The sequence below is a fragment of the Hyperolius riggenbachi genome, chromosome 3 (assembly GCF_040937935.1).
Source record: "Hyperolius riggenbachi isolate aHypRig1 chromosome 3, aHypRig1.pri, whole genome shotgun sequence".
NCBI classification, from domain to species: domain Eukaryota; kingdom Metazoa; phylum Chordata; class Amphibia; order Anura; family Hyperoliidae; genus Hyperolius; species Hyperolius riggenbachi.
Window position 1 is genome coordinate 351,068,827 of NC_090648.1, and position 25,812 is coordinate 351,094,638.

Here is a 25,812-nt window from a genome sequence, read left to right on the forward strand (position 1 = left end):
GCAAAGCTATAAAACACATAAGCCTCAGGTTTCCTGCATTCCTTATACTGTTGACTATTGTCAGCAAGCTGCAGGTGTTGTATGAAAAAGGGAAGTTGTCATGTCTTTATTTGTTTGGCTTTAACCCTGCTGGAAAAAAAACTTTTTTGCCACATTTTCTTTTGTTCAGTTGTATAGATTATGTGCAGTACTGGAATTCTGAATGCAGAAATAATGTAGCAAGCAGTGCACATGTAGTCCTTTTAAACAGCACCACACAATTGTAGTATTCAAAAAGTACAATATTTATTAGTATCAATTTGTAATAAATCACTATAGAACAATGGTTTAAAAACAATTAAAATCGGTCATGCTGCCAATCATAATCACAATAAAGATGCATATTCACAATAAGTATATATATATATTAAATTAATACGCGCCTAATATTCAACTGTATACCTGAATTTAATCAGAAAAAACACACTATGGAGTGCTCAATACAGAGCTACTCCAAGTGATAGAACCCGGGTTCAGTATCGGGGTTACCGCTCTGTGCTGCGGATTTCCAGCCCGAGCCTGACCGCTACCGTTAAGGAGGTTAAGAAAAGGCTGTCAAAGCTGTGTGTTAAATTTAATAACTTTGAAGGTTGCTATTCAGTGCACATAAGAGTTGCATTGTTTTGTCTGTTGAATAACTGTTTATACTGTGCCATATAGTTTATACCGTGTTTTGTTATAACTCTTCTTACTTTTTGGCATACAGCAAACATGTCCTGACTGAAGACATTCTTTACCGTGAGGTAACTGATGACCACAAGCTGCTAACCAGAAGACTTTTAACAAAGACCAACCGCCTGCCACGGTGGGCAGAGCGCTTCTTCCCAGCAAATGTGGCCCATGCTGTGTACATTTTAGAAGACTCAGTCATTGATATTCACAGGAAAACCATGACAACCTATACCTGGAACATAAATCACAGTATGGTCATGGTAAGCAAGAGCTTATGCTATGCTGAATGTAAAGTGTAAGCTTGCAGATTGGAGGTCTTCAAGGTTGTTAAAGTGGATCCGAGGTGTACTTTTACTCATTGCATAATTGTGTTTATTTCCTATGGTTTATAGGGCATTCCTCAAGCCAAATACTTTTTTGGTTTTGTTTTAATACTCTAATTCCCTATAAAATAAAAAAAACCATGCCCACAGGTTTTCAGAGAGCCTTGGCAGTAGCAAGGGCTCATGGGAGCTCAGTCTGGGCAGGAGGAAGAGGTGTTACTAGCCATTGATTTCAGAGGCGGAGGGGGGGATTAGGTTTTTTTCACAGTCTTAGTGATCAAGATACAGATAAGCCTGCCACTGTGTAATGTTTACAAACAACATGGCTGCTGTCGTATCACAGGAAGAAATAATAATTTTCTATTTAAGCTGTTTGCAGCCAGATTTGCTGTGTAAACTATCTAAACTTTAGATAAGCTATATAGACAAGTTACTTGTTATAGTTAGTTTTTCAACTTGGATCCGCTTTAAAGCAGCAGCATTAATATGGCCAGGAGGACTGGCTACCATTTGAAGAAAATACAGGATTTCAGTGTAGATTTCTAGTCTGCAACCTTTATATAACCAACATTGGCTTCCCTAAAGTGATCTTCTGTCCTCTGGTGAAAAATCACTAATTAGGCCTCATTCACATTAGGCAATTCGTATGGCCGTGTTCGGGACACAAGCACACCTGCTCACACGCCATCTGCGTTGCTGATCCCATTCATGACAAGACAAGACAAGACAAATAACATTTATATCACGCTTTTCTCCTGGCGGACTCAAAGCGCCAGAGCAGCAGCCACTAGGGCGCGCTCTATAGGCAGTAGCAGTGTTAGGGAGACTTGCCTAAGGTCTCCTACTGAATAGGTGCTGGCTTACTGAACAGACAGAGCCGGGGTTCGAACCCTGGTCTCCTGCGTCAGAGGCAGAGCCCTTAACCATTACACCATCCAGCCACGCTCACTACAGTAAATGGGAGCAGCGATGCGCTTTTCCAAAAATGCATGCAGCAGTGCTGTAGCGAAGTTCATAGTCTGGACGTCAGAAGTGCTGTCTATGCACTTTTAATGTTCTTGCTGATCACACACCACACACTCTGTCGAAATTTGCACGGCAGTGCGCATAGTGTGAACGAGGCCTTACTAGCCTTCTCATATTGTAGCAAGAAAAGTTATATGAAGTCAGTGTTCTCCCCTGAATTTTTTTTCAGGCGGGTGGCATGAAAAAGTAGCTGGGTGGAGAAGTAAGGGCCCTTTTTCCACTAGAAAGCGTGATCGCAATCGCGCTACCATCACGCTACCTACAATTCCCACTACCTGTGATTGCACGGTATAGCTGCTGGTAACAGAGCACCATCGCATGACTGTTGCGATTCGGAATAAACTATGCAAGCCAGTGGGAAATGGGCACTGCGATTTACAAGTTATCGCGCTGCTCGTGGGGGGTAGATTTACTTAGCTTGGGCTTGTTCCAGCAATCAGGTCCCTTGCTGTAGTTCCAATCTACTCCAGTTTGTTGCTGTCCCCGTGAAAGATCCCTGACTTTGGTCACGGATACGTCTGCTCCTCTCTGTCATGCTCCAGAGGCCAGGATGATTCTGTGCTTGTGCAGTTCACACATACATAATCGCAAAATGCTCCAGACTACAGGAGCATGAGCGAGAGAGGTGCATAGATGAGACTTTGCTTGCACAGTAGCCTGCAACCAACTGAGGCTGGGAATCTTCTGGAGGGTAGCGCGAACACAGAAGGGACCAGATACAGACTGCTAGGGGCTGGAAGAAGTCCCAGCTAAGTAAATCTAATCTCTCTCACTCAGTCACACACTCTCTCCCCCCCCCCCCCCCCCCCTCTCTAATAGGTATTCTTATGAGACTGACAGTTTTAGTGAACAATGAAAAATTTGGCACTTTGATATTCTTGACTCTTTCTTTGCCTGGATACACACTTTTACACACTTCTGCCCATTAAGGTGCCACGTTCCTTTAGTGACCTCTTTGAATTGCTGAGTGATTTATACTGTGCTCTGTGTACTACTACTTTGCCGTTTCTGGAATTTAATTACCTGGGTGCCTATTAAAGCTGAAAGTGTTAATTAGAGGTCCTCTGCAGTAAGGGGCGTGCTGGAGTGACTTGTAAGTGACTGAGCTGTCCCTGTGTCACTTTCCCCTGCCGTGCGTTCTTCTGCTCTGCGTGTGAAGCAAGGATGATCTCTCCTCCCTGGTGTGACAGCTGCTACTGGCTGGACGGAGTTGTGAGGGGCGGGGAGCACTCGGCTGCCTCTCGTTATTACTGGCTGGAGGGAGGCAACAAAGAGTAAACATGTTGACTGTCTAAATGGAGAGAGGGAAGGAGAGAAAGCCTTCACCCACCCTGGAACTACAGTGTTCTCCCCAGAATTTATTTCCAGCCGGGTGGCATGAAAAAGTAGCCGGGTGGGGCGAAATGAGAGAATGCAGGGCCGGTGCTTCTGTGATCAACTCTGTTTACAGAATAAGAGGAGGTGAGCCGATGACAGCCGGGTGCTCAGAAAAACTAGCCGGGTGCAGCACCCGGCTAAAAGAGCCTGGGGAGAACACTGAACTAATAGCAGTGTGCGTGCATGTATAATGAAACGGCGTAATCTGGTCTATAGTGGACGGACACCTGACTCATACTACATGGCCGGCTAATCTTACCCGGGCGGCGCGCCCTGCTAATATGCTCTGGGGAGAACACTGAAGTAAACCTGGGTCCTCCTGTGCCAGTTGATAATTTACACATCCCCGCATGATCGTTGCTTAAAGTGAACATCCGGACTAAAAATCGACTCAGCAGCACTGAAAAGGCTTTGTGTTTCTTTAACAGTTTCACAGCATCCGAACTTTGTTTCTCTTATACAAACCTCATTTTTAGCTGCACAGAAGAAAACTGCCCGGGCTTTTTTCCCCTGATGCTGTGCAAAGCATGATGGGATTTCTGATTTTGTTGTTCTCTTGCTGCTGTTTTGGTGCAATTTTTTTTTTTTTTTTTTTTTTTTTTTACATATTGAATTTGACATTTGAAGCCTATCGCATGCAGCTGGGAGGGGTTATCAGGACACAGGATAGTTGGAACTGTGTCTCCTGCTCATTGTCACCTCCTTTCAACCAAAAAGATGGCTGCCCCCATGACAAAGATGGCAGCCCCCATGAATCACAAACATTTGCCTGTTCTTTTAAAACAGGGTGGGTAAGAGATTATATTACCTATCTATTCTAATTAACATAACTAATGTAACTTGATGACAGTATGTTTGTTTAGGCCGAAGTTCCCCTTTAACAGCCTTTCATAATTCTGTTATGTGCTTTAGAGGGCACTCTGCAGCAGAACTCCCTTCTGACACTTAGCAAGTCCAATCATTATGAGTGGTGCATTGATAGAATTAGAAATGGTGGCCTGTGTTTAGTCCGTCAGATTTGTGTGTGCAGGCTAGCCCTGTATGTGGAAGTATGGATAGTGATGAAGATCTTTGTTGTATAGCACATGAACCATGAATGCAGGCTACCAGAGACATACTAGTGGCTACCATTTGATGGGTCGTGTGCTCGGAGAAATAATTTAATCTGCATTTCCCATAAGGTAAAATTGTTTTATGCAGTCCTTGCTGGTCAGCAGAGAGTGGGAAGGAATAGAGATGGCCAATGAGATGCTAATAATTCTTACTTTGTATGCCGATACATGCAAGTTAAATGCAGTCAGGAATTGAGCAAATGAAACGCACTTCACTGCTGATTTGTGACTGGCCCCTGATTGTGTGATTTGGCAAAGTAGTGGATTTCTGAAGGAGACTTGAACGACAGCATAGTCATCCGAATAAGAAAAACAAAAAGTTGGACCATACCAGGGCTGTGGAGTCGGAGCAATTTTGGATACCTGGAGACTGAGTCAGTGCTTTCGGTAAACGTCGGAGTCAGATGGTGGTTTTTTACCAAATCCATAGCCTTTGTAAAACTTAGACTCAAGGTGGGTACACACAGATCTCATACACCTAACGGACAATTATCTGCAGATCAGATCCACCAAGATGAATCTTTGGATCTGCAGATGATTGTCTGATCTGCAGATGAATTTCCGTTAAACAAGGTGTGTATGAGATCTGCAGATAGACTATGAATGCATTTTGCAGGAACGGATCTTTTGCAGATACTGATCTTTTGAATGTGTACAGCATCTTTGTGTGAAGCATCTTGCAAAGATTTCTGTCTGATGGGGAGTTCAGCTCCATAGAATAGACTGTGTAGGTATGGCTCTCATACCTACATGAAAGGGGGTAAAATTGGTCTGTGGTCTTTCATTTTCCAAAGACTTTTTTTATCTGATGTGTGTACCCACCTTAAGGAGTCGGATGATTTTTGTACTGACTCCACAGCCCTGGACCATAATTGACTAGGGATGGTTAATGAGATGCAAATGGATAATTCAGGATTATGCAATGGAGCTTGACAATTGACCAATCAAATCCCACCTTGGCTTCAGTTGGTGTTTTTTCAACTTGCATAAATTTGCATGCAAAATATACATACTAATGTATCCAACTCATTCAGGGCTGTGGAGTTGGTACAAAAATCCTCCAAATCCGACTCAAGGTACCTAAAATTGCTCCAACTCGGACTCCACAGCCCAGAACACATTGACTATCCCTTGTCCTGACTAGTTCAGTACTACTTTACAAGTCTAGAGCTTGGTTCACTCACAAAAAGATGTCCTGTCCTGCCAGTTTTTGACAGTTGGCATCAGTTTTTTGTTTCTATGGGTGTGCATTTCCAGTCCAGTCAGGTAAAACTGATAGAAAACAGACATGATTGGACCAGAAATGTACAGATTTATGTGTGTACATAGCTTAAAGTGAACCGAGCACCTTTTTTATCACTCAGGACATTTCTATAGCACATGAAAAATGCATGCCGACAACCTGTTTCATTATTAAAATAAACTTTCATTCTAACTTGTATTTTACATTCAAAGTACTTTTATTAGCCTGTTTCAGCAGGCCTGCCCGACCGTGCCCATCCACAAAGCTTTCAGGAACCTAATTGTTTTATTGAGCTAATTGCCAATAGGTAAACAATGCCTTTCCATCAACAAAGGGGGTGAGTAATTAGGACTGTTTCTTCAAAGACACTGTGTGTCAATGTGTCAAGATAGCATCTCTGACTTCTGTAAATAAGGAAGGGGAGGGGGGGGAACATGGCCACTTCTATGCCAGGAGAGATTCCAGTGAAAGAGAATGTGCTCAGTTCCCTTTAAGGCTTGGTTCACATGCCCAAGAACCTAACATGAATTCAGCAGCTGCACAATGTCTGTTAGAGATCCGGCTTGTGTCCCCAACACCCTATCGCAGGGGTCCCCAAACGTTTTCGATTGAGGGCCGGGTCAATATACTTCCGACTGCTGGGGGGCCGGAGTATACATACAATGATGTAGAAGTCTTTGCGGGCCAGACAGCGAAGCATACCCAGGTGACAACCTGCAGTGGACAGCACTGGCACCTGATGTGGAATTTGATTGGAAACCAGCGAATTACTGCTTTCTGGCTTCCATGTGGATGGGTGGTGCCAGCACTGCTATTCTATATGCGGACCACCAACATTTAAAGATGTAGCTGTCCACATCTATAAGCTACTCCGTGACTCGCTCTCTCTGCATCTGCATAACAAAAGACTCATCACTAGCTTGGATGCTAGTGATGCATCTGCACTAACGCTCAAGGGGTCTTGTACTGATCCCTGCTGCATGACAAAAGTGCCCTCTTGCGTATGAGGTTTTGCTTCCCATCCCCACACAGCGTCATATTTTTGTATGAATGGAGAGGCCTGATGTTCTGCTTCCAGAACTGCTAACCTATTGTCTCCTTATCTAGTCTTGGCTGCTATAGACATTGTAATGCACCACTAAACTAACCAAGTGGCAGTTAGACTACAGGAAGTGGCACCGGAGATGCAACATGTCACATGCTTTGGTCTTGGCTGTGGAGGGAAGAGCATGCTGTGGAATAGTTGTTATAACCATAGGTCTCGGGGATAGACAAGACCACGTTATCCATGCATGTTTCTGCAGCTTAACAGGCAGTCAGTGCTGTGTAACAGTAAGGCCCTGTCCCCTCAGTCAGTCGGTCAGATCCATATATCTATGCATGGGAATTCTGAAAAGGTATAAAGTTTTTTTTGGCCTTCAGGGTAGGAGCACACTAGGCAGACTCGCATATGCATTTTCCACTATGTGCTATGGGGAAAACTCATGCGATTATGCCGAGTGTGTTCCTTCGCTCAGTAGGATTTTCAGCATCATGCTTAAACGGTTCTTTCTGTCTCTTTCGTTTACAGTCTGTGGAGGAACGCTGCACATACTGTGAAAACCCAGAAAACAAAAGCTGGACCGAAATTAAAAGAGAGGCTTGGGTGTCTTCAAGAGTGTTTGGTTTTAGCAGACCCATACAGGTGAGATGCTGTGTGTGTCTGCTTATTGTCTTTCATTTGTAATGACCTTTTTTGTAATGCTTAATCTGCTTTCATTTAACTGATTAGCTGAGGCTAAAATGGTAGGTTGGCATATTCCACATAACATACCTGAAAAGCTAGGCATGCTGAGCGTGTTTGGAAACTGAGCCTATGAATAAGCAGTCTTCATGTGCTTAAAGTGATCACACATTCCAAGTGTATTTGTAAGTTTTTCCTAAAAGCAACTGATGAGCACATTGCATTACACTTCCCATTTCATGTGCATACCAGTAATGGCCAAATTCATGCCAGACTTGTAATAAGGGCCACTGCCAAAGAGCAGCTGAGACAAAACTAACAGAAGGATAAGTCATGAGACCAGAGTGCTTTCATTAGAGCAGAACAGTAACATTCACTTTGCTGCATTCCTTCTCCATGGTGGTTTTATGTAAATAAAAGCCAGTTCCTGAAAAAGAAAAAAAAAATAGTGACTGCTTTATAAAGACAGGTGCACAGAAAACTAGGGGAGCTGTTGATCAAAGAATTCCGATTTCAGCTGGTGCTTCAGATTGGTTGATGTGGGTTTATTTGCACCTGTCTTGATAAATGACCCCCAAGAATGGGAAAGCATCTGAGGGATCTGTTTTTGCAATCATAACCTATAACTTTGATAAGCATTTGACAAGTAATTCCAAATACCAGTACTTCATAAAATTGCAGTAGTATCCTGGGGTCAACTGAAATGGCATTAAAAAAAACCACATAAACCTCTTCACACAAACTGGACATATATGCACTTCTAGTTTGTGCCTGTGTGTGGCAGATAGGACGTACATGCACAACCTGTCATTTTGCAGCAGATGCGCACGCTCGGCGTTCGCTACTGGCGGGCACAAAAGCGGGGGGGGGGGGGATTGTTGAAAATTGAAGTGCTGAAAATAAATGAACGTGCCTCAAATCACAAGGCAAGTTCATTCATAAACGTGAAAGTAAAAACCAGATTTAAAAAAAAAATAAAAAAATTATTGAACACTTCCTGGTAACTTCCAGGAGAGTGTCTAGCGCCATATAGAGGCCAAAAAGCATAAAAAAAATTAAAACCTTACAGGGACTGAGCGGTGCAGAAACTATGGAAAGATGCATACCATTTTGAAGCTCTCTTTCCAACGATATATAAACCGCCGCCCTACGCCTTTTTTAGTTTTCGCGATCGAAATCGCGACCTCCGCAGTTTTGTTCGCAAAAATATCAAACTAAAAGGCGTAGGGTGGCGGTTTATGTGTCGTTAGAAAGAGGAGAAAGAGAGCTTCAAAATGGTATGCATCTTTCCATAGTTACTTGTATTACACAGGACGACTTTTCCCCAAAGTCGGCAGCTGAATGGAGCTGGGGAAAAGTCGTCCTGTGTAATACAAGTAACTATGGAAAGATGCATACCATTTTGAAGCTCTCTTTCTCCTCTTTCCAATGACACATAAACCGCCGCCCTACGCCTTTTAGGTTTCGTTATTTCCGCGATCGAATTTGCATTTGCCGGCAAGAGGAGAAAGAGAGCTTCAAAATGGTATGCATCTTTCTCTAGCCGTCATACGGGACACTGGAGATGAGGCTCCGCCCATCCAATCAGTGGAAACCACCTGAAAGAGTAAAAAGAGTATTAATAGCCCCCACCCTCCCCTGGCTCCTCAGTTTAATTTGGTTTCCGTCCCGGAAACACCGAAGAGGAGTAGCTCCCTTAGTTTTTATTATTTTTTAGCTTCACTAGGTGGTGAGGCCAAGAGAAGACCGGGTGTTGGGTGATCGTTGTGAACGCTAAGTGGCGTCTCTTTATGCACCCGGTTTTCTGCCGAACGCGGTGTTCGGATGTCGATCCCTCTGCCCTCCGTATGCATTTGTGCGGGCAAGGATCGTGGGACTCTCCCCCAGCTGCTTGGCATCCTCTTGGCAGCACTGCGCATGCAGGAAATCCCTGGGCCACAAGCGATGGTTGGGAAGCTGGCGCTGGTGGGGGAGTCTAATATAGGAGAACTAGGCAGCATAAGAAATGGAACTGCTCCTGTTGTTCTCCCCCATGCTGGAAAGATGGGATCACAGACAAGAGGCTTCCCAGCCTGTTCCAGCAGCAGAGGTGACTGCATTGACCATACTGGAGAGATGGGATCACAGGCAAGAGGCTTCCCAGTCTGTCCAGCAGCAGAGGTAAGTGCATTAACCATACTGGAGAGATGGGATCACAGGCAAGAGGCTTCCCAGTCTTTTCCAGCAGCAGAGGTGAGTGCATTAACCATGCTGGAGAGATGGGATCACAGGCAAGAGGCTTCCCAGTCTGTTCCAGCAGCAGAGGTGAGTGCATTGACCATGCTGGAGAGATGGGATAACAGGCATGAGGCTTCCTTGTCTGTTCCAGCAGATGAGGTGTGTGCACTGATAGTGTTTTTTTGCAGGGATATACACTCATATTATGCAGTTTAGAGTGTGATTTCACCTGTGTTTTATCCTTTCCCGCTATCTATATCATAGCAAGCTGAAAGTAAAAGCGGGGGAGGTATAGGATAATGTTTGGAGAAGCCAAAAACGAAAATTTGCTATTGCAACATTAAGCTTCCCCAGTATTATAACGAGATGAGTAAGGAAAGCCCTGAGCAGTTTTAAGGAATCATTTGTTTCCTATGCTAGATGCAGAAACTAACATTTTACAGGGATGTGCACTCATATTTTTAGTATTAGAGAGTGATTTTCCCTGTATATATTTTTTTCTTTTCTCCTATCCTCTGTGTCCATGTGATCTAGCTGTGAATGTTAAGCAGCAGGTGGGGCAGCAATTGGCTTCCCCAATATTAGAACATGATGATTTGTCAAACCTGCACTGAAGCGATGGTGATTGACAATTAAGGAGTAATGGAAACTTTCAAGAAATGAATCTCTGGTTAGTTTTCAGGGAGTCCCTTGTTTCGAATTTTACTTAGATTCTGTTGCGATTACGACTTTCAGTCGGTTTCGATTATAACTGTCAGTACGTTATGACTTTCAGTATGTTGCGATTATGACTTTTAGTATGTTGTGATTATGATTTTTAGTATGTTTCGATTATGACTACGAGTCTTTCGATTATGACTTCGAGTCTTTCGATTATGACTTCGAGTCTTTCGACTATGACTTCGAGTCTTTCGACTATGACTTCGAGTCTTTCGATTATGACTTCGAGTCTTTCGATTATGACTTTGAGTCTTTCGATTATGACTTTGAGTCTTTCGATTATGACTTTGAGTCTTTCGATTATGACTTTGAGTCTTTCGATTATGACTGAGTCTTTCGATTATGACTTTGAGTCTTTCGATTATGACTTTGAGTCTTTCGATTATGACTTTGAGTCTTTCGATTATGACTTTGAGTCTTTCGATTATGACTTTGAGTCTTTCGATTATGACTTTGAGTCTTTCGATTATGACTTTCAGTCTTTCGATTTTGACTTTCAGTCTTTCGAGGATGACTTTCTATCGGTTTTGACTTCGTCTGGTTTGATTTTAACTTTGAGCCTCTTTCGAATTGGTCTGCAAACCTGTTTCGAATTGGTCTGATATACAGGCCGGCACTTTATCTATGCTGGCTGTGGAGATTGAAAATCTTGTAGAGAGGGAGAGCAGAGTTGACAATCCTGCTCTGAGGGCCAGTGCGGTTGTGTGGCAGAACTGTTCTGCATGGGAATTTACTGCCCATAAGGTTCTGAGGACCTATGCATAGTACGGTGTTGTTTTGGCAGAGTAGTGCTCCAGGGTTGTGGCCCTCCCTAGTTATGTCTTTTCAGACTACTTGTTTATCATCTCCAGTGTCCCGTATGACGGCTAGAGAATATTACAGTTAGACTTACCGGTAACTGTATTTCTAGACGTCATACGGGACACCAACCCACCTCTATTCCTGTCGCACTCTCTTACGGCTATTGCATTGGGGGTTTATGGGTTACACTTCTTTTGAGGTGTCTTATTTCCTCTCCTCTTCTCTGTGTTTTAGTTGGAAGTTACTTGCATTACACTGAGGAGCCAGGGGAGGGTGGGGGCTATTAATACTCTTTTTACTCTTTCAGGTGGTTTCCACTGATTGGATGGGCGGAGCCTCATCTCCAGTGTCCCGTATGACGTCTAGAAATACAGTTACCAGTAAGTCTAACTGTAATATTCCATAGTTACTGCACTGCTTGGAGTCCCTTTAACAAAATCCCCACCCCAAACTTACCAAACATAAACACTTAAAAGTGACAATAAAAAAGTGTACCTTAGGGTCTGTGCTTTTTTTTTTTTTTAATATATATGTAAAGAGGGGTATATTACTGTTATTTTAACTATGGACTTGTGTTTTTTGTTTTGTTTTTTTTGTACCCATCAATTACAAGACAGAAGAAATACACCTTTATTTCCAAATAGACTGTCATTGTACTAGGTACATAATTTAAACGTAATAACCGAGACAGATGTGCAAATGCGTGGGTTTTATTTACAGTAGCATTGTTTATTTTAAAGACTCTGTATCGAAAAAAGTTCCCCTGGGGGTACTCATCTTGGTAGGGGGGAGCCTTTGGATCCTATTGAGGCTTCCCCGTCCTCCTGTGTCCCACGGCGGTGTCGCTGCAGCCCACGGAGCACACAGCCGACAATTTGTCAGGCTGTGCAATATTTACCTTGGGCGCTGTTGTGGCTCTCTGCTCGGAAATAGCCGATCTCTGTCGGGTCCGCTCTACTACACAGGCGCAGGAGACTTGCACCTGCACAGTAGAGCGGACCGACAGCGATCGGCTATTCCTGCCTATCTCCGAGCGGAGAGCCGATACTGCGGCTGTGCTGTAGCCGGGAAGGTAAATATTTACATCCCGCTGTTTGGGGAGCTTTATCGCTGCCGCCGTGGGACACAGGACGACGGGGGAAGCCTCGATGGGATCCGGAGGCTTGCCCCACCCGAGGTGAGTACTCCCCAAGGGAACTTTTTTTTTTTTTTTAGTTACAGGTTTTCTTTAAAACTATACGGGGGGGCATTGGAGAAAGTGTATTTTTCCCTATGAAATGCATAGAAAATAATCGCTCAAAATAACCATTGCCCAGAAAAAAGCCTAATTTGTGTTTGTTTTTTTTTGTTTTTTCCAATTCCCGGCGCTTGGGTGGGTGATTTGTGTTTGTGATTAGCGGTTTCCGCCGCATTTTTCCCAAGCGTTTTGGTAATTTACTCCCTGACGCAAGTCATGAAGTGAACTCTTTGATCTGGAGAAGTATGAATACAATGTATTTATTCTTTAAAAACGTGAACGCAATTGCTCCACAAAGCGGTATTGTGAGCGTTTTTTTTCCTATACCTTCCATTGAGGCGAAATCGCCTCAAAAATGGCTCAAGCACCGCTTTACAAAGCGGAACGCAAACGTGTCGCTCATATGTGAACTATCTCATACAGAATCGTTGAGTAAACGCTTTCAGGGTGATTTTGAAAAATCGCCCGTGCTTAAAAAAATAACGAAAGGCCTGCAGTGTTAACAAGCCCTAATAGTCCAAGTTTCAGATTTCTTACCACACACCGGTGACCACTAGTAGGCACTTTTATTCCACTGACAAGTATCCCTTTAAGAATGATAATCAGAAGTCAAAATTTAAAAAATGATTTTTACTCACCTGGGGCATCCCTCAGCCCCCTGAAGCTGTATGGTGCCCTCGCAGCCTCGCTCCGATCCTCTTGTCCCCGCCGGCGGCTACTTCCAATTTCGGCGACAGCCGCCGACAGGCTGGGAACGCGAGTGATTCTCCGCGTTCCCAGCTGCTATATCACCCTCTATGCTGCTATAGCGTATATGTTATACGCTATAGCAGCATAGAGGGTGATATATAGCGGCTGGGAACGCGGAGAATCACTCGCGTTCCCAGCCTGTCAGCGGCTGTCGACGAACCCGGAAGTAGCCGCCGGCGGGGACAGGAGGATCTGAGTGAGGCTGCGACTGCGAGGGCACCATGCAGCTTCAGGGGGCTGAGGGATGCCCCAGGTGAGTAAAAGTCATTTTTTTAAATTTTGACTTAAAGGGACTCCTAGCAGTGCAAAAACTATGGAAAGATGCATATCATTTTAAAGCTCCCTTTCTACTCTTTCCAATGATATATAAATCGCTGCCCTACGCCTTTCAGTTTTCGCTATTTTCGCGATTGAAATTGCCGCGGCTGCGATTTCGATCTCAAAAATAGAGGAAACTAAAAGGCGTAGGGCGACGATTTAAATATCATTGGAAAGAGGAGAAAGAGAGCTTTAAAATGATATGCATCTTTCCATAGTTTTTTGCACTGCTCGGAGTCCCTTTAAGTATCCCTTTAAAGTGGAACTGAACTCAGAATCTGAAAAAAGAGCATTGAAATGCATGTTAGAAATTGCAGGCAAAAACAGTACAATAAATGTACCAAAATATGTAAATAAAGCTATAATATGTAATAAATCCCTAAACTCCACCCCCTTGTGACATCAGCTGCCGCGGCAAGTCTCTTGGTATCTGCCCGGCAAGTTTGCAAAGATACCTGGGAAGAATCCTCCCTGCAAGTCAATATCTCGGGAGAGTTCCTGCTGCCTCACTGAGTCATCAGGAGGCGCCTTGTGACAGCAAGCAGAGCACGGACACTGAGAGGCTAGATAAGACAGGATAGAAGTGCAGTGGAGAGGAGGGAGAGAGCCTTGTAAGAAGTTGGAGGGACTTGAAGGGAGAAAGGCACAGCAGAGGGAGGCGAACTGACAGCTGGGGAGGCTAGATTAGCAAGATGTCCAGACGAGTGGAGAGGAGGGACATAGACACTGGAGGAAGCAGGAGAGAGAGAGAGAGAGAGAGAGAGAGAGAGAGCGAGAGAGAGCGCCTGTACCCCGGCACAAGAGCAGAGCAGATTTTTGCAGAGACAAGGCAGAAGAGTAGTGGAGGGACAGTGGAAAACACAAAACCCAGCAGATGCTGCATATGCTTGGGAGCTAAAGATTTCCCTCCCCCTGCACAGTACAGAGACCAGCAGAGATAGAAAGTCTGTGGGGTTTGTGGGCAAAAATCTGTCTGGTCTCTCCTTTGTGTTATGACTGCATGTGTAGATAAGGTGTTATACAAGTTGAAAAGTTTTTGACAGTCCCTAGACTCCAGGAGGGCTGCTTTCTGACTTATGTGAGAGACTGACAGGGACAGGAGTCAAATTACAGCCAAGTAGCCCCTGTGTGATGTGGGACTGCAATTCTGATAAGCTCTCTGCTCCTTCTCAGTCTCTCTCCACTCCTACTCTCTCTGGGCTAGTGTACGCCATAATCACAATAGCAAACGCTAGCAATTTGTGAGTGTGATTTTGTGAAGGGTTTTTTAGAGTGAATTTTGAATGAATTGCTCCAAAAAATGCTTCATGCAGTGTGTTAGCGATTTTTGAAAAAAATCACAATGCTGCTGTGAGAACACCCTCATAGGGTAACATTAGCCAATCTCTTTTCAAATCACTGTCGATGCACTTTTCAAATCGCTGTCGAGCAGGTGTGCAGAGCTGGGAACTCAGGAGCACAGAAATCTCACCACCAAAGCCCCTGAGAGATAGGAGAATCCAGGAGGGGGGCCACCGGCAATAGCTGCAGCAGGTGAGCAGAGCTGGGAACTCAGGAGCACAGAGATCTTACCACCAAAGCCCCTGAGAGATAGAAGAATCCAGCAGGGGAGGGGAGCCACTGGTAATGGGTGCAGCAGGTGTGCAGAGCTAGGAACTCAGGAGCACAGAGATCTCACCACCAAAGCCCCTGAGAGATAGGAGAATCCAGGAGGGGGGCCACCGGCAATAGCTGCAGCAGGTGTGCAGAGCTGGTAACTCAGGAGCACAGAAATCTCACCACCAAAGCCCCTGAGAGATAGGAGAATCCAGGAGGGGGGCCACCGGCAATAGCTGCAGCAGGTGTGCAGAGCTGGGAACTCAGGAGCACAGAAATCTCACCACCAAAGCCCCTGAGAGATAGGAGAATCCAGGAGGGGGGCCACCGGCAATAGCTGCAGCAGGTGAGCAGAGCTGGGAACTCAGGAGCACAGAGATCTCACCACCAAAGCCCCTGAGAGATAGGAGAATCCAGGAGGGGGGCCACCGGCAATAGCTGCAGCAGGTGTGCAGAGCTGGTAACTCAGGAGCACAGAAATCTCACCACCAAAGCCCCTGAGAGATAGGAGAATCCAGGAGGGGGGCCACCGGCAATAGCTGCAGCAGGTGTGCAGAGCTGGGAACTCAGGAGCACAGAAATCTCACCACCAAAGCCCCTGAGAGATAGGAGAATCCAGGAGGGGGGCCACCGGCAATAGCTGCAGCAGGTGAGCAGAGCTGGGAACTCAGGAGCACAGAAATCTCACCACCAAAGCCCCTGAGAGATAGGAGAATCCAGGAGGGGGGCCACCGGCAATAGCTGCAGCAGGTGAGCAGAGCTGGGAACTCAGGAGCACAGAAATCTCACCACCAAAGCCCCTGAGAGATAGGAGAATCCAGGAGGGGGGCCACCGGCAATAGCTGCAGCAGGTGAGCAGAGCTGGGAACTCAGGAGCACAGAGATCTCACCACCAAAGCCCCTGAGAGATAGGAGAATCCAGGAGGGGGGCCACCGGCAATAGCTGCAGCAGGTGAGCAGAGCTGGGAACTCAGGAGCACAGAGATCTCACCACCAAAGCCCCTGAGAGATAGGAGAATCCAGGAGGGGGGCCACCGGCAATAGCTGCAGCAGGTGTGCAGAGCTGGGAACTCAGGAGCACAGAGATCTCACCACCAAAGCCCCTGAGAGATAGGAGAATCCAGGAGGGGGGCCACTGGCAATAGCTGCAGCAGGTGAGCAGAGCTGGGAACTCAGGAGCACAGAGATCTTACCACCAAAGCCCCTGAGAGATAGAAGAATCCAGCAGGGGAGGGGAGCCACTGGTAATGGGTGCAGCAGGTGTGCAGAGCTAGGAACTCAGGAGCACAGAGATCTCACCACCAAAGCCCCTGAGAGATAGAAGAATCCAGCAGGGGAGGGGAGCCACTGGTAATGGGTGCAGCAGGTGTGCAGAGCTAGGAACTCAGGAGCACAGAGATCTCACCACCAAAGCCCCTGAGAGATAGAAGAATCCAGCAGGGGAGGGGAGCCACTGGTAATGGGTGCAGCAGGTGTGCAGAGCTAGGAACTCAGGAGCACAGAGATCTCACCACCAAAGCCCCTGAGAGATAGGAGAATCCAGGAGGGGGGCCACCGGCAATAGCTGCAGCAGGTGTGCAGAGCTGGTAACTCAGGAGCACAGAGATCTCACCACCAAAGCCCCTGAGAGATAGAAGAATCCAGCAGGGGAGGGGAGCCACTGGTAATGGGTGCAGCAGGTGTGCAGAGCTAGGAACTCAGGAGCACAGAGATCTCACCACCAAAGCCCCTGAGAGATAGAAGAATCCAGCAGGGGAGGGGAGCCACTGGTAATGGGTGCAGCAGGTGTGCAGAGCTAGGAACTCAGGAGCACAGAGATCTCACCACCAAAGCCCCTGAGAGATAGAAGAATCCAGCAGGGGAGGGGAGCCACTGGTAATGGGTGCAGCAGGTGTGCAGAGCTAGGAACTCAGGAGCACAGAGATCTCACCACCAAAGCCCCTGAGAGATAGGAGAATCCAGGAGGGGGGCCACCGGCAATAGCTGCAGCAGGTGTGCAGAGCTGGTAACTCAGGAGCACAGAAATCTCACCACCAAAGCCCCTGAGAGATAGAAGAATCCAGCAGGGGAGGGGAGCCACTGGTAATGGGTGCAGCAGGTGTGCAGAGCTAGGAACTCAGGAGCACAGAGATCTCACCACCAAAGCCCCTGAGAGATAGGAGAATCCAGGAGGGGGGCCACCGGCAATAGCTGCAGCAGGTGTGCAGAGCTGGTAACTCAGGAGCACAGAAATCTCACCACCAAAGCCCCTGAGAGATAGGAGAATCCAGGAGGGGGGCCACCGGCAATAGCTGCAGCAGGTGTGCAGAGCTGGTAACTCAGGAGCACAGAAATCTCACCACCAAAGCCCCTGAGAGATAGAAGAATCCAGCAGGGGAGGGGAGCCACTGGTAATGGGTGCAGCAGGTGTGCAGAGCTAGGAACTCAGGAGCACAGAGATCTCACCACCAAAGCCCCTGAGAGATAGGAGAATCCAGGAGGGGGGCCACTGGTAATGGCTGCAGCAGGTGTGCAGATATCTCACCACCAGATCCCCTGAGAGATAAAATAATCCAGGAGGAAGGGTGCCTCTGGTAATGGGTGCAGCAGGTGGACAGAGCTGGGATGATCCTCACACAGTAAAAGAGGTTTGGCGCTTCACAGTGTAAAAAAGACTGAACAGGTTTTTCCCAAAAAAATCATCACACACACACACACTCTTTTTTTTCTTTTTTGCCAAAATGCAACCCTTTTAGATACAGTCGCCCCCTCTCGTTATCAGTTCACATACACACTAAGAGAGGTTTGGCGCTTCACAGTGTAAAAGGACTGAACAAGTTTTTCCCAGAAAAAAACATGAATACATATGTTTCACTGTTAATGCTTCACTCTATATAAAACGAAACAAATGTCCACTAAAAACATATAACATAAAATCGAGGGGTACTGAACTGAAGAACATTGCAAAAATCAAGCACCTCATACCCCCAGAAGATCTGCCAACCTTAGTCCACGCCTTCATCACATCCCGACTAGACTACTGCAATGCTCTCTACACTGGCCTTCCAAAAAAGGTCTTGTACCTACTACAGCTGATACAGAATACTGCTGCCAGACTGCTAACCAACCAACCCCGTCACTGCCACATAACGCCAGTCCTGCACTCCCTTCACTGGCTACCTATAGAATGGAGGGTCCTATTCAAGATCGGCCTACTGACATTTAAATCCCTGAATAATTTAGGCCCTGGATACATGAAAGATATGTTGCAGCTGCGTAGCAATCCCCGCATTCTCAGATCAACAGGTTCTAATAATCTAGTCATACCCAGAGTCCACTTGGAAACTTTTGGTCCCAGAGCCTTCTGTCATGCTGCCCCTACGTTTTGGAACTCCTTACCTCAACAGATCAGGACAGCTCCATCCCTGGACGTGTTTAAATCCAGACTGAAAACCCACCTGTTCAGTTTGGCATTTGCAGAAATATAACTTTTGTTGTGTGAATACTTCATCCTACTACCGTCTTTCCCCTAAAGTAAGACCTACCCCGAAAGTAAGGCCTCCCTTATATTTCAAGCATGCTTGAAATATAAGGCCTACCCCGAAAATAAGGCCTAGCTGGGGGCGGGGCGCTGTGTGTATGGGGAGGTGCGTGGTCTCTTACCGCACCTCCCTTGTGGCTGCGTCCCCCTCCGTTCCTGGTAATTCCTCCGGTGGCGGCGGCATAGTAATCCATCTGTGAGGGCGCCCTGTGACCCTCACGCAGTACGCTAGGCCGGCTCTGCGCTGGCGCCCTCTTCCTGTCATCATGTGCGCCCGGCAGATGCGTCCCAGGCGCACATTGATTAATCAATGTGCGCCTGGGACGCATCTGCCGGGCGCACATGATGACAGGAAGAGAGCGCCAGCGCAGAGCCGGCCTAGCGTACTGCGTGAGGGTCACAGGGCGCCCTCACAGATGGATTACTATGCCGCCGCCACCGGAGGAATTACCAGGAACGGAGGGGGACGCAGCCACAAGGGAGGTGCGGTAAGAGACCACGCACCTGCCCATACACACAGCGTCTAGCCCCTCCCACCCCCGAAAATAAGCCCTAGCAGACATTTCCTCCCCAAAAAGAATATAAGACAGTGTCTTATATTCGGGGAAAGACGGTAATTACTGAATCTGAGAGAGCCTAAGCGCTTTGAGTCCTATGGGAGAAAAGCGCTATAGAAATGTTATTGTATTGTATTATCTAAAAGGGTTGTTTTTTGGCAAAAAATAGTTTTTCCTGAAATTAGCAAGAGTGAAGTAATATCAGTGAAGCATATGCGTGCTGTCATATTTTTTTAGTGGACATTTGGTCAGTTTTATAAAGAGCGAAGCATTAACAGTGAAGCATATATTTATAATTTTTTTTTTTTTTTTTTTTTTAAACCTTCAGCCTTTTTTTACACTGTGAAGCGCCAAACCTCTCAGTGTGTATGTGAATAGATAACAAGAGGGGGGCGATCTTGTATCTAAAAGGGTTTTTTTTTGGCAAAAAATAGTTTTTCCTGACATTAGCAAGAGTTGAAGTAATATCAGGCTGGTTTCACAGTGGGACGTTACAGGCGCACGTTAGAGCATCCTGTAACGCAGCCCACCGCACAGCAATGAAAAATCAAAGGGCTTTTCACAGTGCCCACGTTGCGTTACACAGTAACGCTGCGCCATAAGTCAATGTACTGCATGCAGTACTTTGTAAGCGGCAGAGCCGCGTTAGACTGCTTGCACATGCTCAGTAACATTGGGGAGGAGCGGAGAGCGGCCAGGCACATGGCTAATTAATATTCACTGCACTCAGTGACGTGCAGTGTTTACTTCTTGGAACGGCCGCTCTGTGCGGCGATTGGCCGACGGGACCACGTGATGCCGCATGCGTCCAAGAGTGCGCATCACGGACGCCAGAGTGAGCTGCACAACGCGGCTCACTCTGACGTCCAAAGCAGGGAGCACCAGGCGTTGTGTTAGGGGCACGTTATGCGACCATAACGTCCCCTAAAACGCAACGTCCTGGTGTGAAACCAGCCTCAGTGAAGCATATGCGTGCCTGTCATATTTTTTTTAGTGGACATTTGCTTAGTTTTATAAAGAGTGAAGCATTAACAGTGAAGCATATATATATATTCATGATTTTTTGGGGGAACTTAACCTGTTCAGTCTTACACTGTGAAGCGCCAAAGCTCTCAGTGTGTATGAGAGCTGGGATAATCACCGACCTGAATCACGAATAATTCAAATAAAGCTTAATTAGCCCATGCGCTATGTACTGGTAGGAGAAAGGGGGCTTGCAGGGGGTGGTGACATAAGAGGGGATTACCTCTGTCAAAATACCTACAGGGAAGGACAAGGGCGGCTGGATGATGTAAGAGAGGATTCCCCCTGGGTGACACCGCACCGATGAGGAGGAGAAGGAGGGGTGGGGGTGTTTGACATAAGAGCGGATTCCCTCTGCAGTGTTACCCCCCCCTACCTCTGCTGGACAGGATACGAAAGGGGAGAGCTGCATAACTACAGGACATGATATGGGATCTGGCACAACACAAATGGGGAGAGCTGCATGATTACAGGACATGATATGGGATCTGACACGAGACGAATGGGGAGATCTGCAGGATGATAGCACAAGATCTCACACTGCAGGAGGCATAGTTAGAGAAAAAATAATACTTTATCAAGGCATGTGCCAGTACAGTGCAGGGCAGCAGCAGAAGCCACAGCTGTCACTTTCTGTAACAGGGCGACTGATGATGACCTCATGACACTGGCCTGCAAATCTCATTCTGTGGGCGCGAATGGGCATGTCTAACTCCACCTGTAACACTGCCCACAGAATCAGAGTCTGCACCTCCCATGGAGTGAGAGCTGCAAAATGGAGGGAGAGCGTTGCAAGATGGAGCCTGCCATTCTCTTTTATTCATAGTTGTATTGCACAAATATGTCTACTTTTATATTGCCCTTCACAAGTGTTTTGTGTCTAATCATTCATTTCAAAGGGATGAGGAGGCTCAATTTAGTGACCTTTTTTGGGTTCAGTTCCTCTTTAAGTAAGATTTCAGGCAGGCACGTGGATTAAAGTGAACCTGAGCTGGGTGAAAATCTTAAATATACTGCCTGATGTGGGGACAAGTCTGATCAGGGCTTCTGCTGAAGTTTCAGCTCTGTACTCTCCTCCAAGAGCACTGAGAGGTGAGGAAGGGACTGGGGTGAGCTAGTGCGATGGCTCTGAGAGGCGGGGTAGGAGCATTATGCAGGAGTGCTGTCCCCATTTGCTTATGGACAACCTGACTGTTGGTGTATTTTTTTTTTTTATTTTTTTTTTTTGGGGGGGGGGGTATGGGGGGTGCAGGCATACATATAGTTAAAGAGTAACTGTCAGGCTACAAAAGCTAATTTAAACCTCTATTCTCCTGTGTTAAACAGTTTAGAAGGAAGCCAAAAAGGCATTACTGAAGATAAAAATCTCTTACATTTGATGTGTGCTTATCAGCAAAGCTGTTATTCCCAAGCTCTTAAGAAGACGCAAGCCGCATACCATACTGCAAAGCATTCTGGGGCTCTCCCCCTCGGCTGCTAATGAGAAGTTACAGGGTCAAGTAACAATAGCATGTAACTCAGTCCAGCACACAGCACTGATAAATCTCCCTGCAGAGTACACTGCAGGAGTCCGCTATTGTTCCTAGCCACATGGCTAATTAATATTCACTGCACACTAGTGTTATTCAGTAGGAGCTTTTCTGTGATCAGGAAGCAGGGAGGACATGAATACACATTTGGCTTCACAGGAGACAGACAAACATGGAACCTGCCATGAGCTGTCAGGAGCATCATTCTCTGCCTATACTATATAAAAATTCTGTGAAATCCAAACGTGGACAGTGAAATGCATATGTAATGTAAGTACAGCCTATATTTAGCTACTGATATATGTGTTTATTTTCTCTGAGACCTTATACCTAACAGCTCCTCTTTAAGGCTTTGGGAAATTTGGCTGCTTGGTAAAGCCGAAAAAGACTCACACTGCTCCTGCAAAAGTCCCAGCAGCATTGATTATTATTCCCCCTCCAGGTTGCCATTGATGCGGGACAAAGACTTAATTCGGCTTCCAGCTTTTGCTGGTGGCCAAATTACGCAGTTTTTGTCATAATTTAAGTGCCGCCTTTTGACGACATCTAAATTATTGACAGCATGCCGGGCAATCAGGAAATCTTTTTCATTTCGCACATTGGCCGCAGTGAGATGGCCACTTCTAGTTTTGCCTGGCCAGAACCCGAAGTGGTCAGACTTTGGTTTCTGGCCTTAAGTTACATTAAATGTAGCTGGCACAGAGCAGCCAATTAAAACCGTTCCACCTTCTATAAATAAAGATGCACTGAAGGCAGGAGCTAAGCTGTTCACCCCATGTGTGTACACTTTATACGTTTTGAATACTCCTCTGCAGGAATACTATGTAAGTACTGTATTCTGGTTGTCTTATTAAAATCTAATTTTGTACTCTTTATCTGCCATCTAGGAGTTTGGTCTGGCTCGATTTAAAAGTAATGTGACCAAGGCAATGAAAGGCTTTGAATTCACCCTGGCACGAATGCAAGGTGGGTGGATACTTACATTCCTCGTTTATACGCACCTGCATACTCTGACTTTATAAACAAGCCTGTGCTCACTTACTACTTCTGAGTCATGAGACAGGAAACGTGACCAGAGCAAGGTCACATGGAAGCTACAGCTCATCACAACTAACTGCTGCTGCTTATGTGTAACCTCCACTGATGCCCAGATAAAGGGAAATGTGTATCTACTGTCCTGTGGAGTGACTTGAGTCTTTATTATAGTGGACCTGCAATCTGTATATAGGAGAAAAAAAAATACCTGGTGGCAAGACTAAATTGAATGAAGCCTTACCACCTTGTTTGCTTTGGCCCCAAGTCCCTGGGACCTGACTGCTATTGCTCCCTATCAGTTACTATTCATTTTAGTGTAGTTATTTTTTTTTTTGTTTTATTTTAGTTGCAAAACTACTAATAGAATTAGATGGAAATGTTTGCTCCTTTTGAATTGCAATATTTGTGCACACTTTACTGTTGGGAGTCAGTGAATAAAAATTTGCTATGTGTGGGGCCACTGCAATACTGCGGAATCGGTCACTATACCCCAGTTTTGAAACCTTATTAAACCCTCTGTAAGCATTGAATGTGGTATCAGCAGATGTTCCTGTGCTGAGCTTGGCTACACATGGCAGTTGGAGCATCTTACTCTGCAAAGCACGAAGCAGTTCATTTCAGCCCCGTCATAGCAGCAACGCTAGGCTGTGCATCCCGCCTAGCAGAAATTCAGTGCTCTGGTTGCAAGATCTCAAATTACATACAACTCGGAGGGGGAACAGTATTCAATGCCATCAGAGAGTTTAGTGGCAGCAGGGAGAGCTGTCAATCAGTTCGCTTTGCATCGAACTGCCCGACACCGAAATATGCACCCCCTTACTTTGGGTGCTCTGTAGTGAAGTGCTTAGTGGAACACATATTCTCAGTGCTAGAGTGGCTGTGGTGTCACCACTGAAGTCCCTTGGTGATTAGCCACTGAGTTAGCTACTTGTTTTGGGAGTACTTGTCCTGGAAGCTAAAACTTTATTAAACCAGGTGATCTATATTTTAGTTCCAGTGTGAGTCATGGATGTTATGATTTGAGTATGAGGTGTAATCACTATTGCAGTTGTCAATGGACGTGTTATCTGTTGTTCTAGGGGACGCTCCAGCCAGGACTCTTGTAGAAACCGCAAAAGAGGCAACAGAAAAGGCAAAGGAAACGGCACTCGCAGCAAAGGAGAAGGCCAAAGACTTGGCCAGCAAGGCAGCTAAAACGAAGAAGCAACAGTATGTCTAAGGATCCCAAGCCCCAGCCGAGGTCACACCTCTCCACGGCAGGTCCAAGAAGCTGGCAATGGTGCTGGGTTCTTAGGACATCTGAACCAACTGAACAGGAAATAATTACTTTATATATCTTATTGTAAATTAAATAAAAGTGAACTTGAATGTTAAAAAAAATAAAATATGAAATTACTTTTGTAAGCTTTAATTTATGATTAAAGAATGATCTGATATTATGGTGTCTGTAATGTGTTTAGACAGTTTACATGCTTGTGATTATTCGCACCATAGTGACAAATGGCACTCCTTGTGAATGACCAGCTGCTGCCTCTGGTTTGACTTCATAAGTCAAGTAATCCTTTCGCTTCATGACTGTGCTCACTAGATTGTCTCCTCGTGCCTCCTGGGATATTACAATAGCCAGTAATACTCAAACTCTTTCTATTCCTATTCCCCCCCCCCCCCCCCCCCCCCCAGTACCGATCATAGCATAACATTGTCTTTTTGGTTTTTAATAGATTTATTAAAATTGGAAGTGCACTCACAATTGTAGAGCGGTGTATACTCCTTCCAAATCTAAGATTAAAACTCATGCACTTGTTAGCTACCACCGTGTTTCATCATTATACACTTGTCAGGGGCTTCCAGAGCTAATGTGGTTTAGCCTTTTGTATCCACCTACAACTCTTCCCTCCTCAGCTCCCCCGTGTATAGTGAACTGCTGGTGTCTGAGCCACATTTAACATCCAGAATGTCTAACTCTTACAATGTAGTGTCGCAGCTCCTCCCACTGAACTCATACCTGACTTAAAGCGGATCCGAGATGAAAAACTATAACAAGTAACTTGTCTATATATCTTATCTAAAGTTTTTAGATAGTTTACACAGCAAATCTGGCTGCATACAGCTTCAACAGTTTAAGAAGATTTATTCCTGTGATACGAGAGCGGCCATGTTCTGTTTGTCATCATTACACAGGTAATCTGCAACTGCATCTCCACCCCTCAGCCTGTGGAAAATTCACTCCCCTCTGCAATCTCTGGCTAGTAACCTCCTCCTGCCCAGACTGAGCTCCCATAAGCCCTTGCTACATGGGTCTAAGTACCTTAGCATTTTGGAGAAGCTGTGGGCGAGGCTTGTTTAGTTTATAGGGAATTAGAGTATTAACCACCCTGGCGTTCTGATTAAATCGCCAGGGTGGCTGCGGGAGGGTTTTTTTTTAATTAAAAAAAAACTATTTCATGCAGCCAACTGAAAGTTGGCTGCATGAAAGCCCACTAGAGGGCGCTCCGGAGGCGATCTTCTGATCGCCTCCGGCGGCAAGAAATAACACGGAAGGCCGCAATGAGCGGCCCTCCGTGTTTCGCTTCCCTCGTCGCCATGGCGACGAGCGGAGTGACGTCATGGACGTCTGCCGCCTCCGATCCAGCCCTTAGCGCTGGCCGGAACTGTTTGTTCCGGCTACGCTGGGCTCGGGGGACCCTCTTTCGCCGCTGCACACGGCGGATCGCCGCGCTGCAGCGGCGATCAGGCAGCACACGCGGCTGGCAAAGTGCTGGCTGCGTGTGCTGCACTTTATTTGGTGAAAATCGGCCCAGCAGGGCCTGAGCGGCAGCCTCTGGCGGTGTTGGACGAGCTGAGCTCGTCCAGACCGCTCAGCAGGTTAAAACAAAGTATTTGGCTTGAGTAATACCCTATAAACTATATGTAAGGAGCACAATTATGCAATGTATAAAAGTTCATCTCGGATCCACTTTAACATATTCAGACTAGTCCAGCATAGGGTCACAT

General features: G+C 46.0%; 1 protein-coding gene across 1 annotated transcript in view; it reads left to right on the forward strand.

Moving 5' to 3' along the window:
- PRELID1 (PRELI domain containing 1) overlaps positions 1 to 24,254 on the forward strand; it is a 45,110-nt gene extending 20,856 nt beyond the window's left edge. Inside the window, exons 3-6 of the mRNA XM_068277067.1 lie at positions 746 to 971; positions 7,363 to 7,476; positions 22,671 to 22,749; positions 23,898 to 24,254. Of these exons, the coding sequence (XP_068133168.1) occupies positions 746 to 971; positions 7,363 to 7,476; positions 22,671 to 22,749; positions 23,898 to 24,037 (559 nt within the window). The 3' untranslated portion in view covers positions 24,038 to 24,254. The remainder of the gene's footprint in view (positions 1 to 745; positions 972 to 7,362; positions 7,477 to 22,670; positions 22,750 to 23,897) is intronic.
- Positions 24,255 to 25,812: the final 1,558 nt, after the last annotated feature.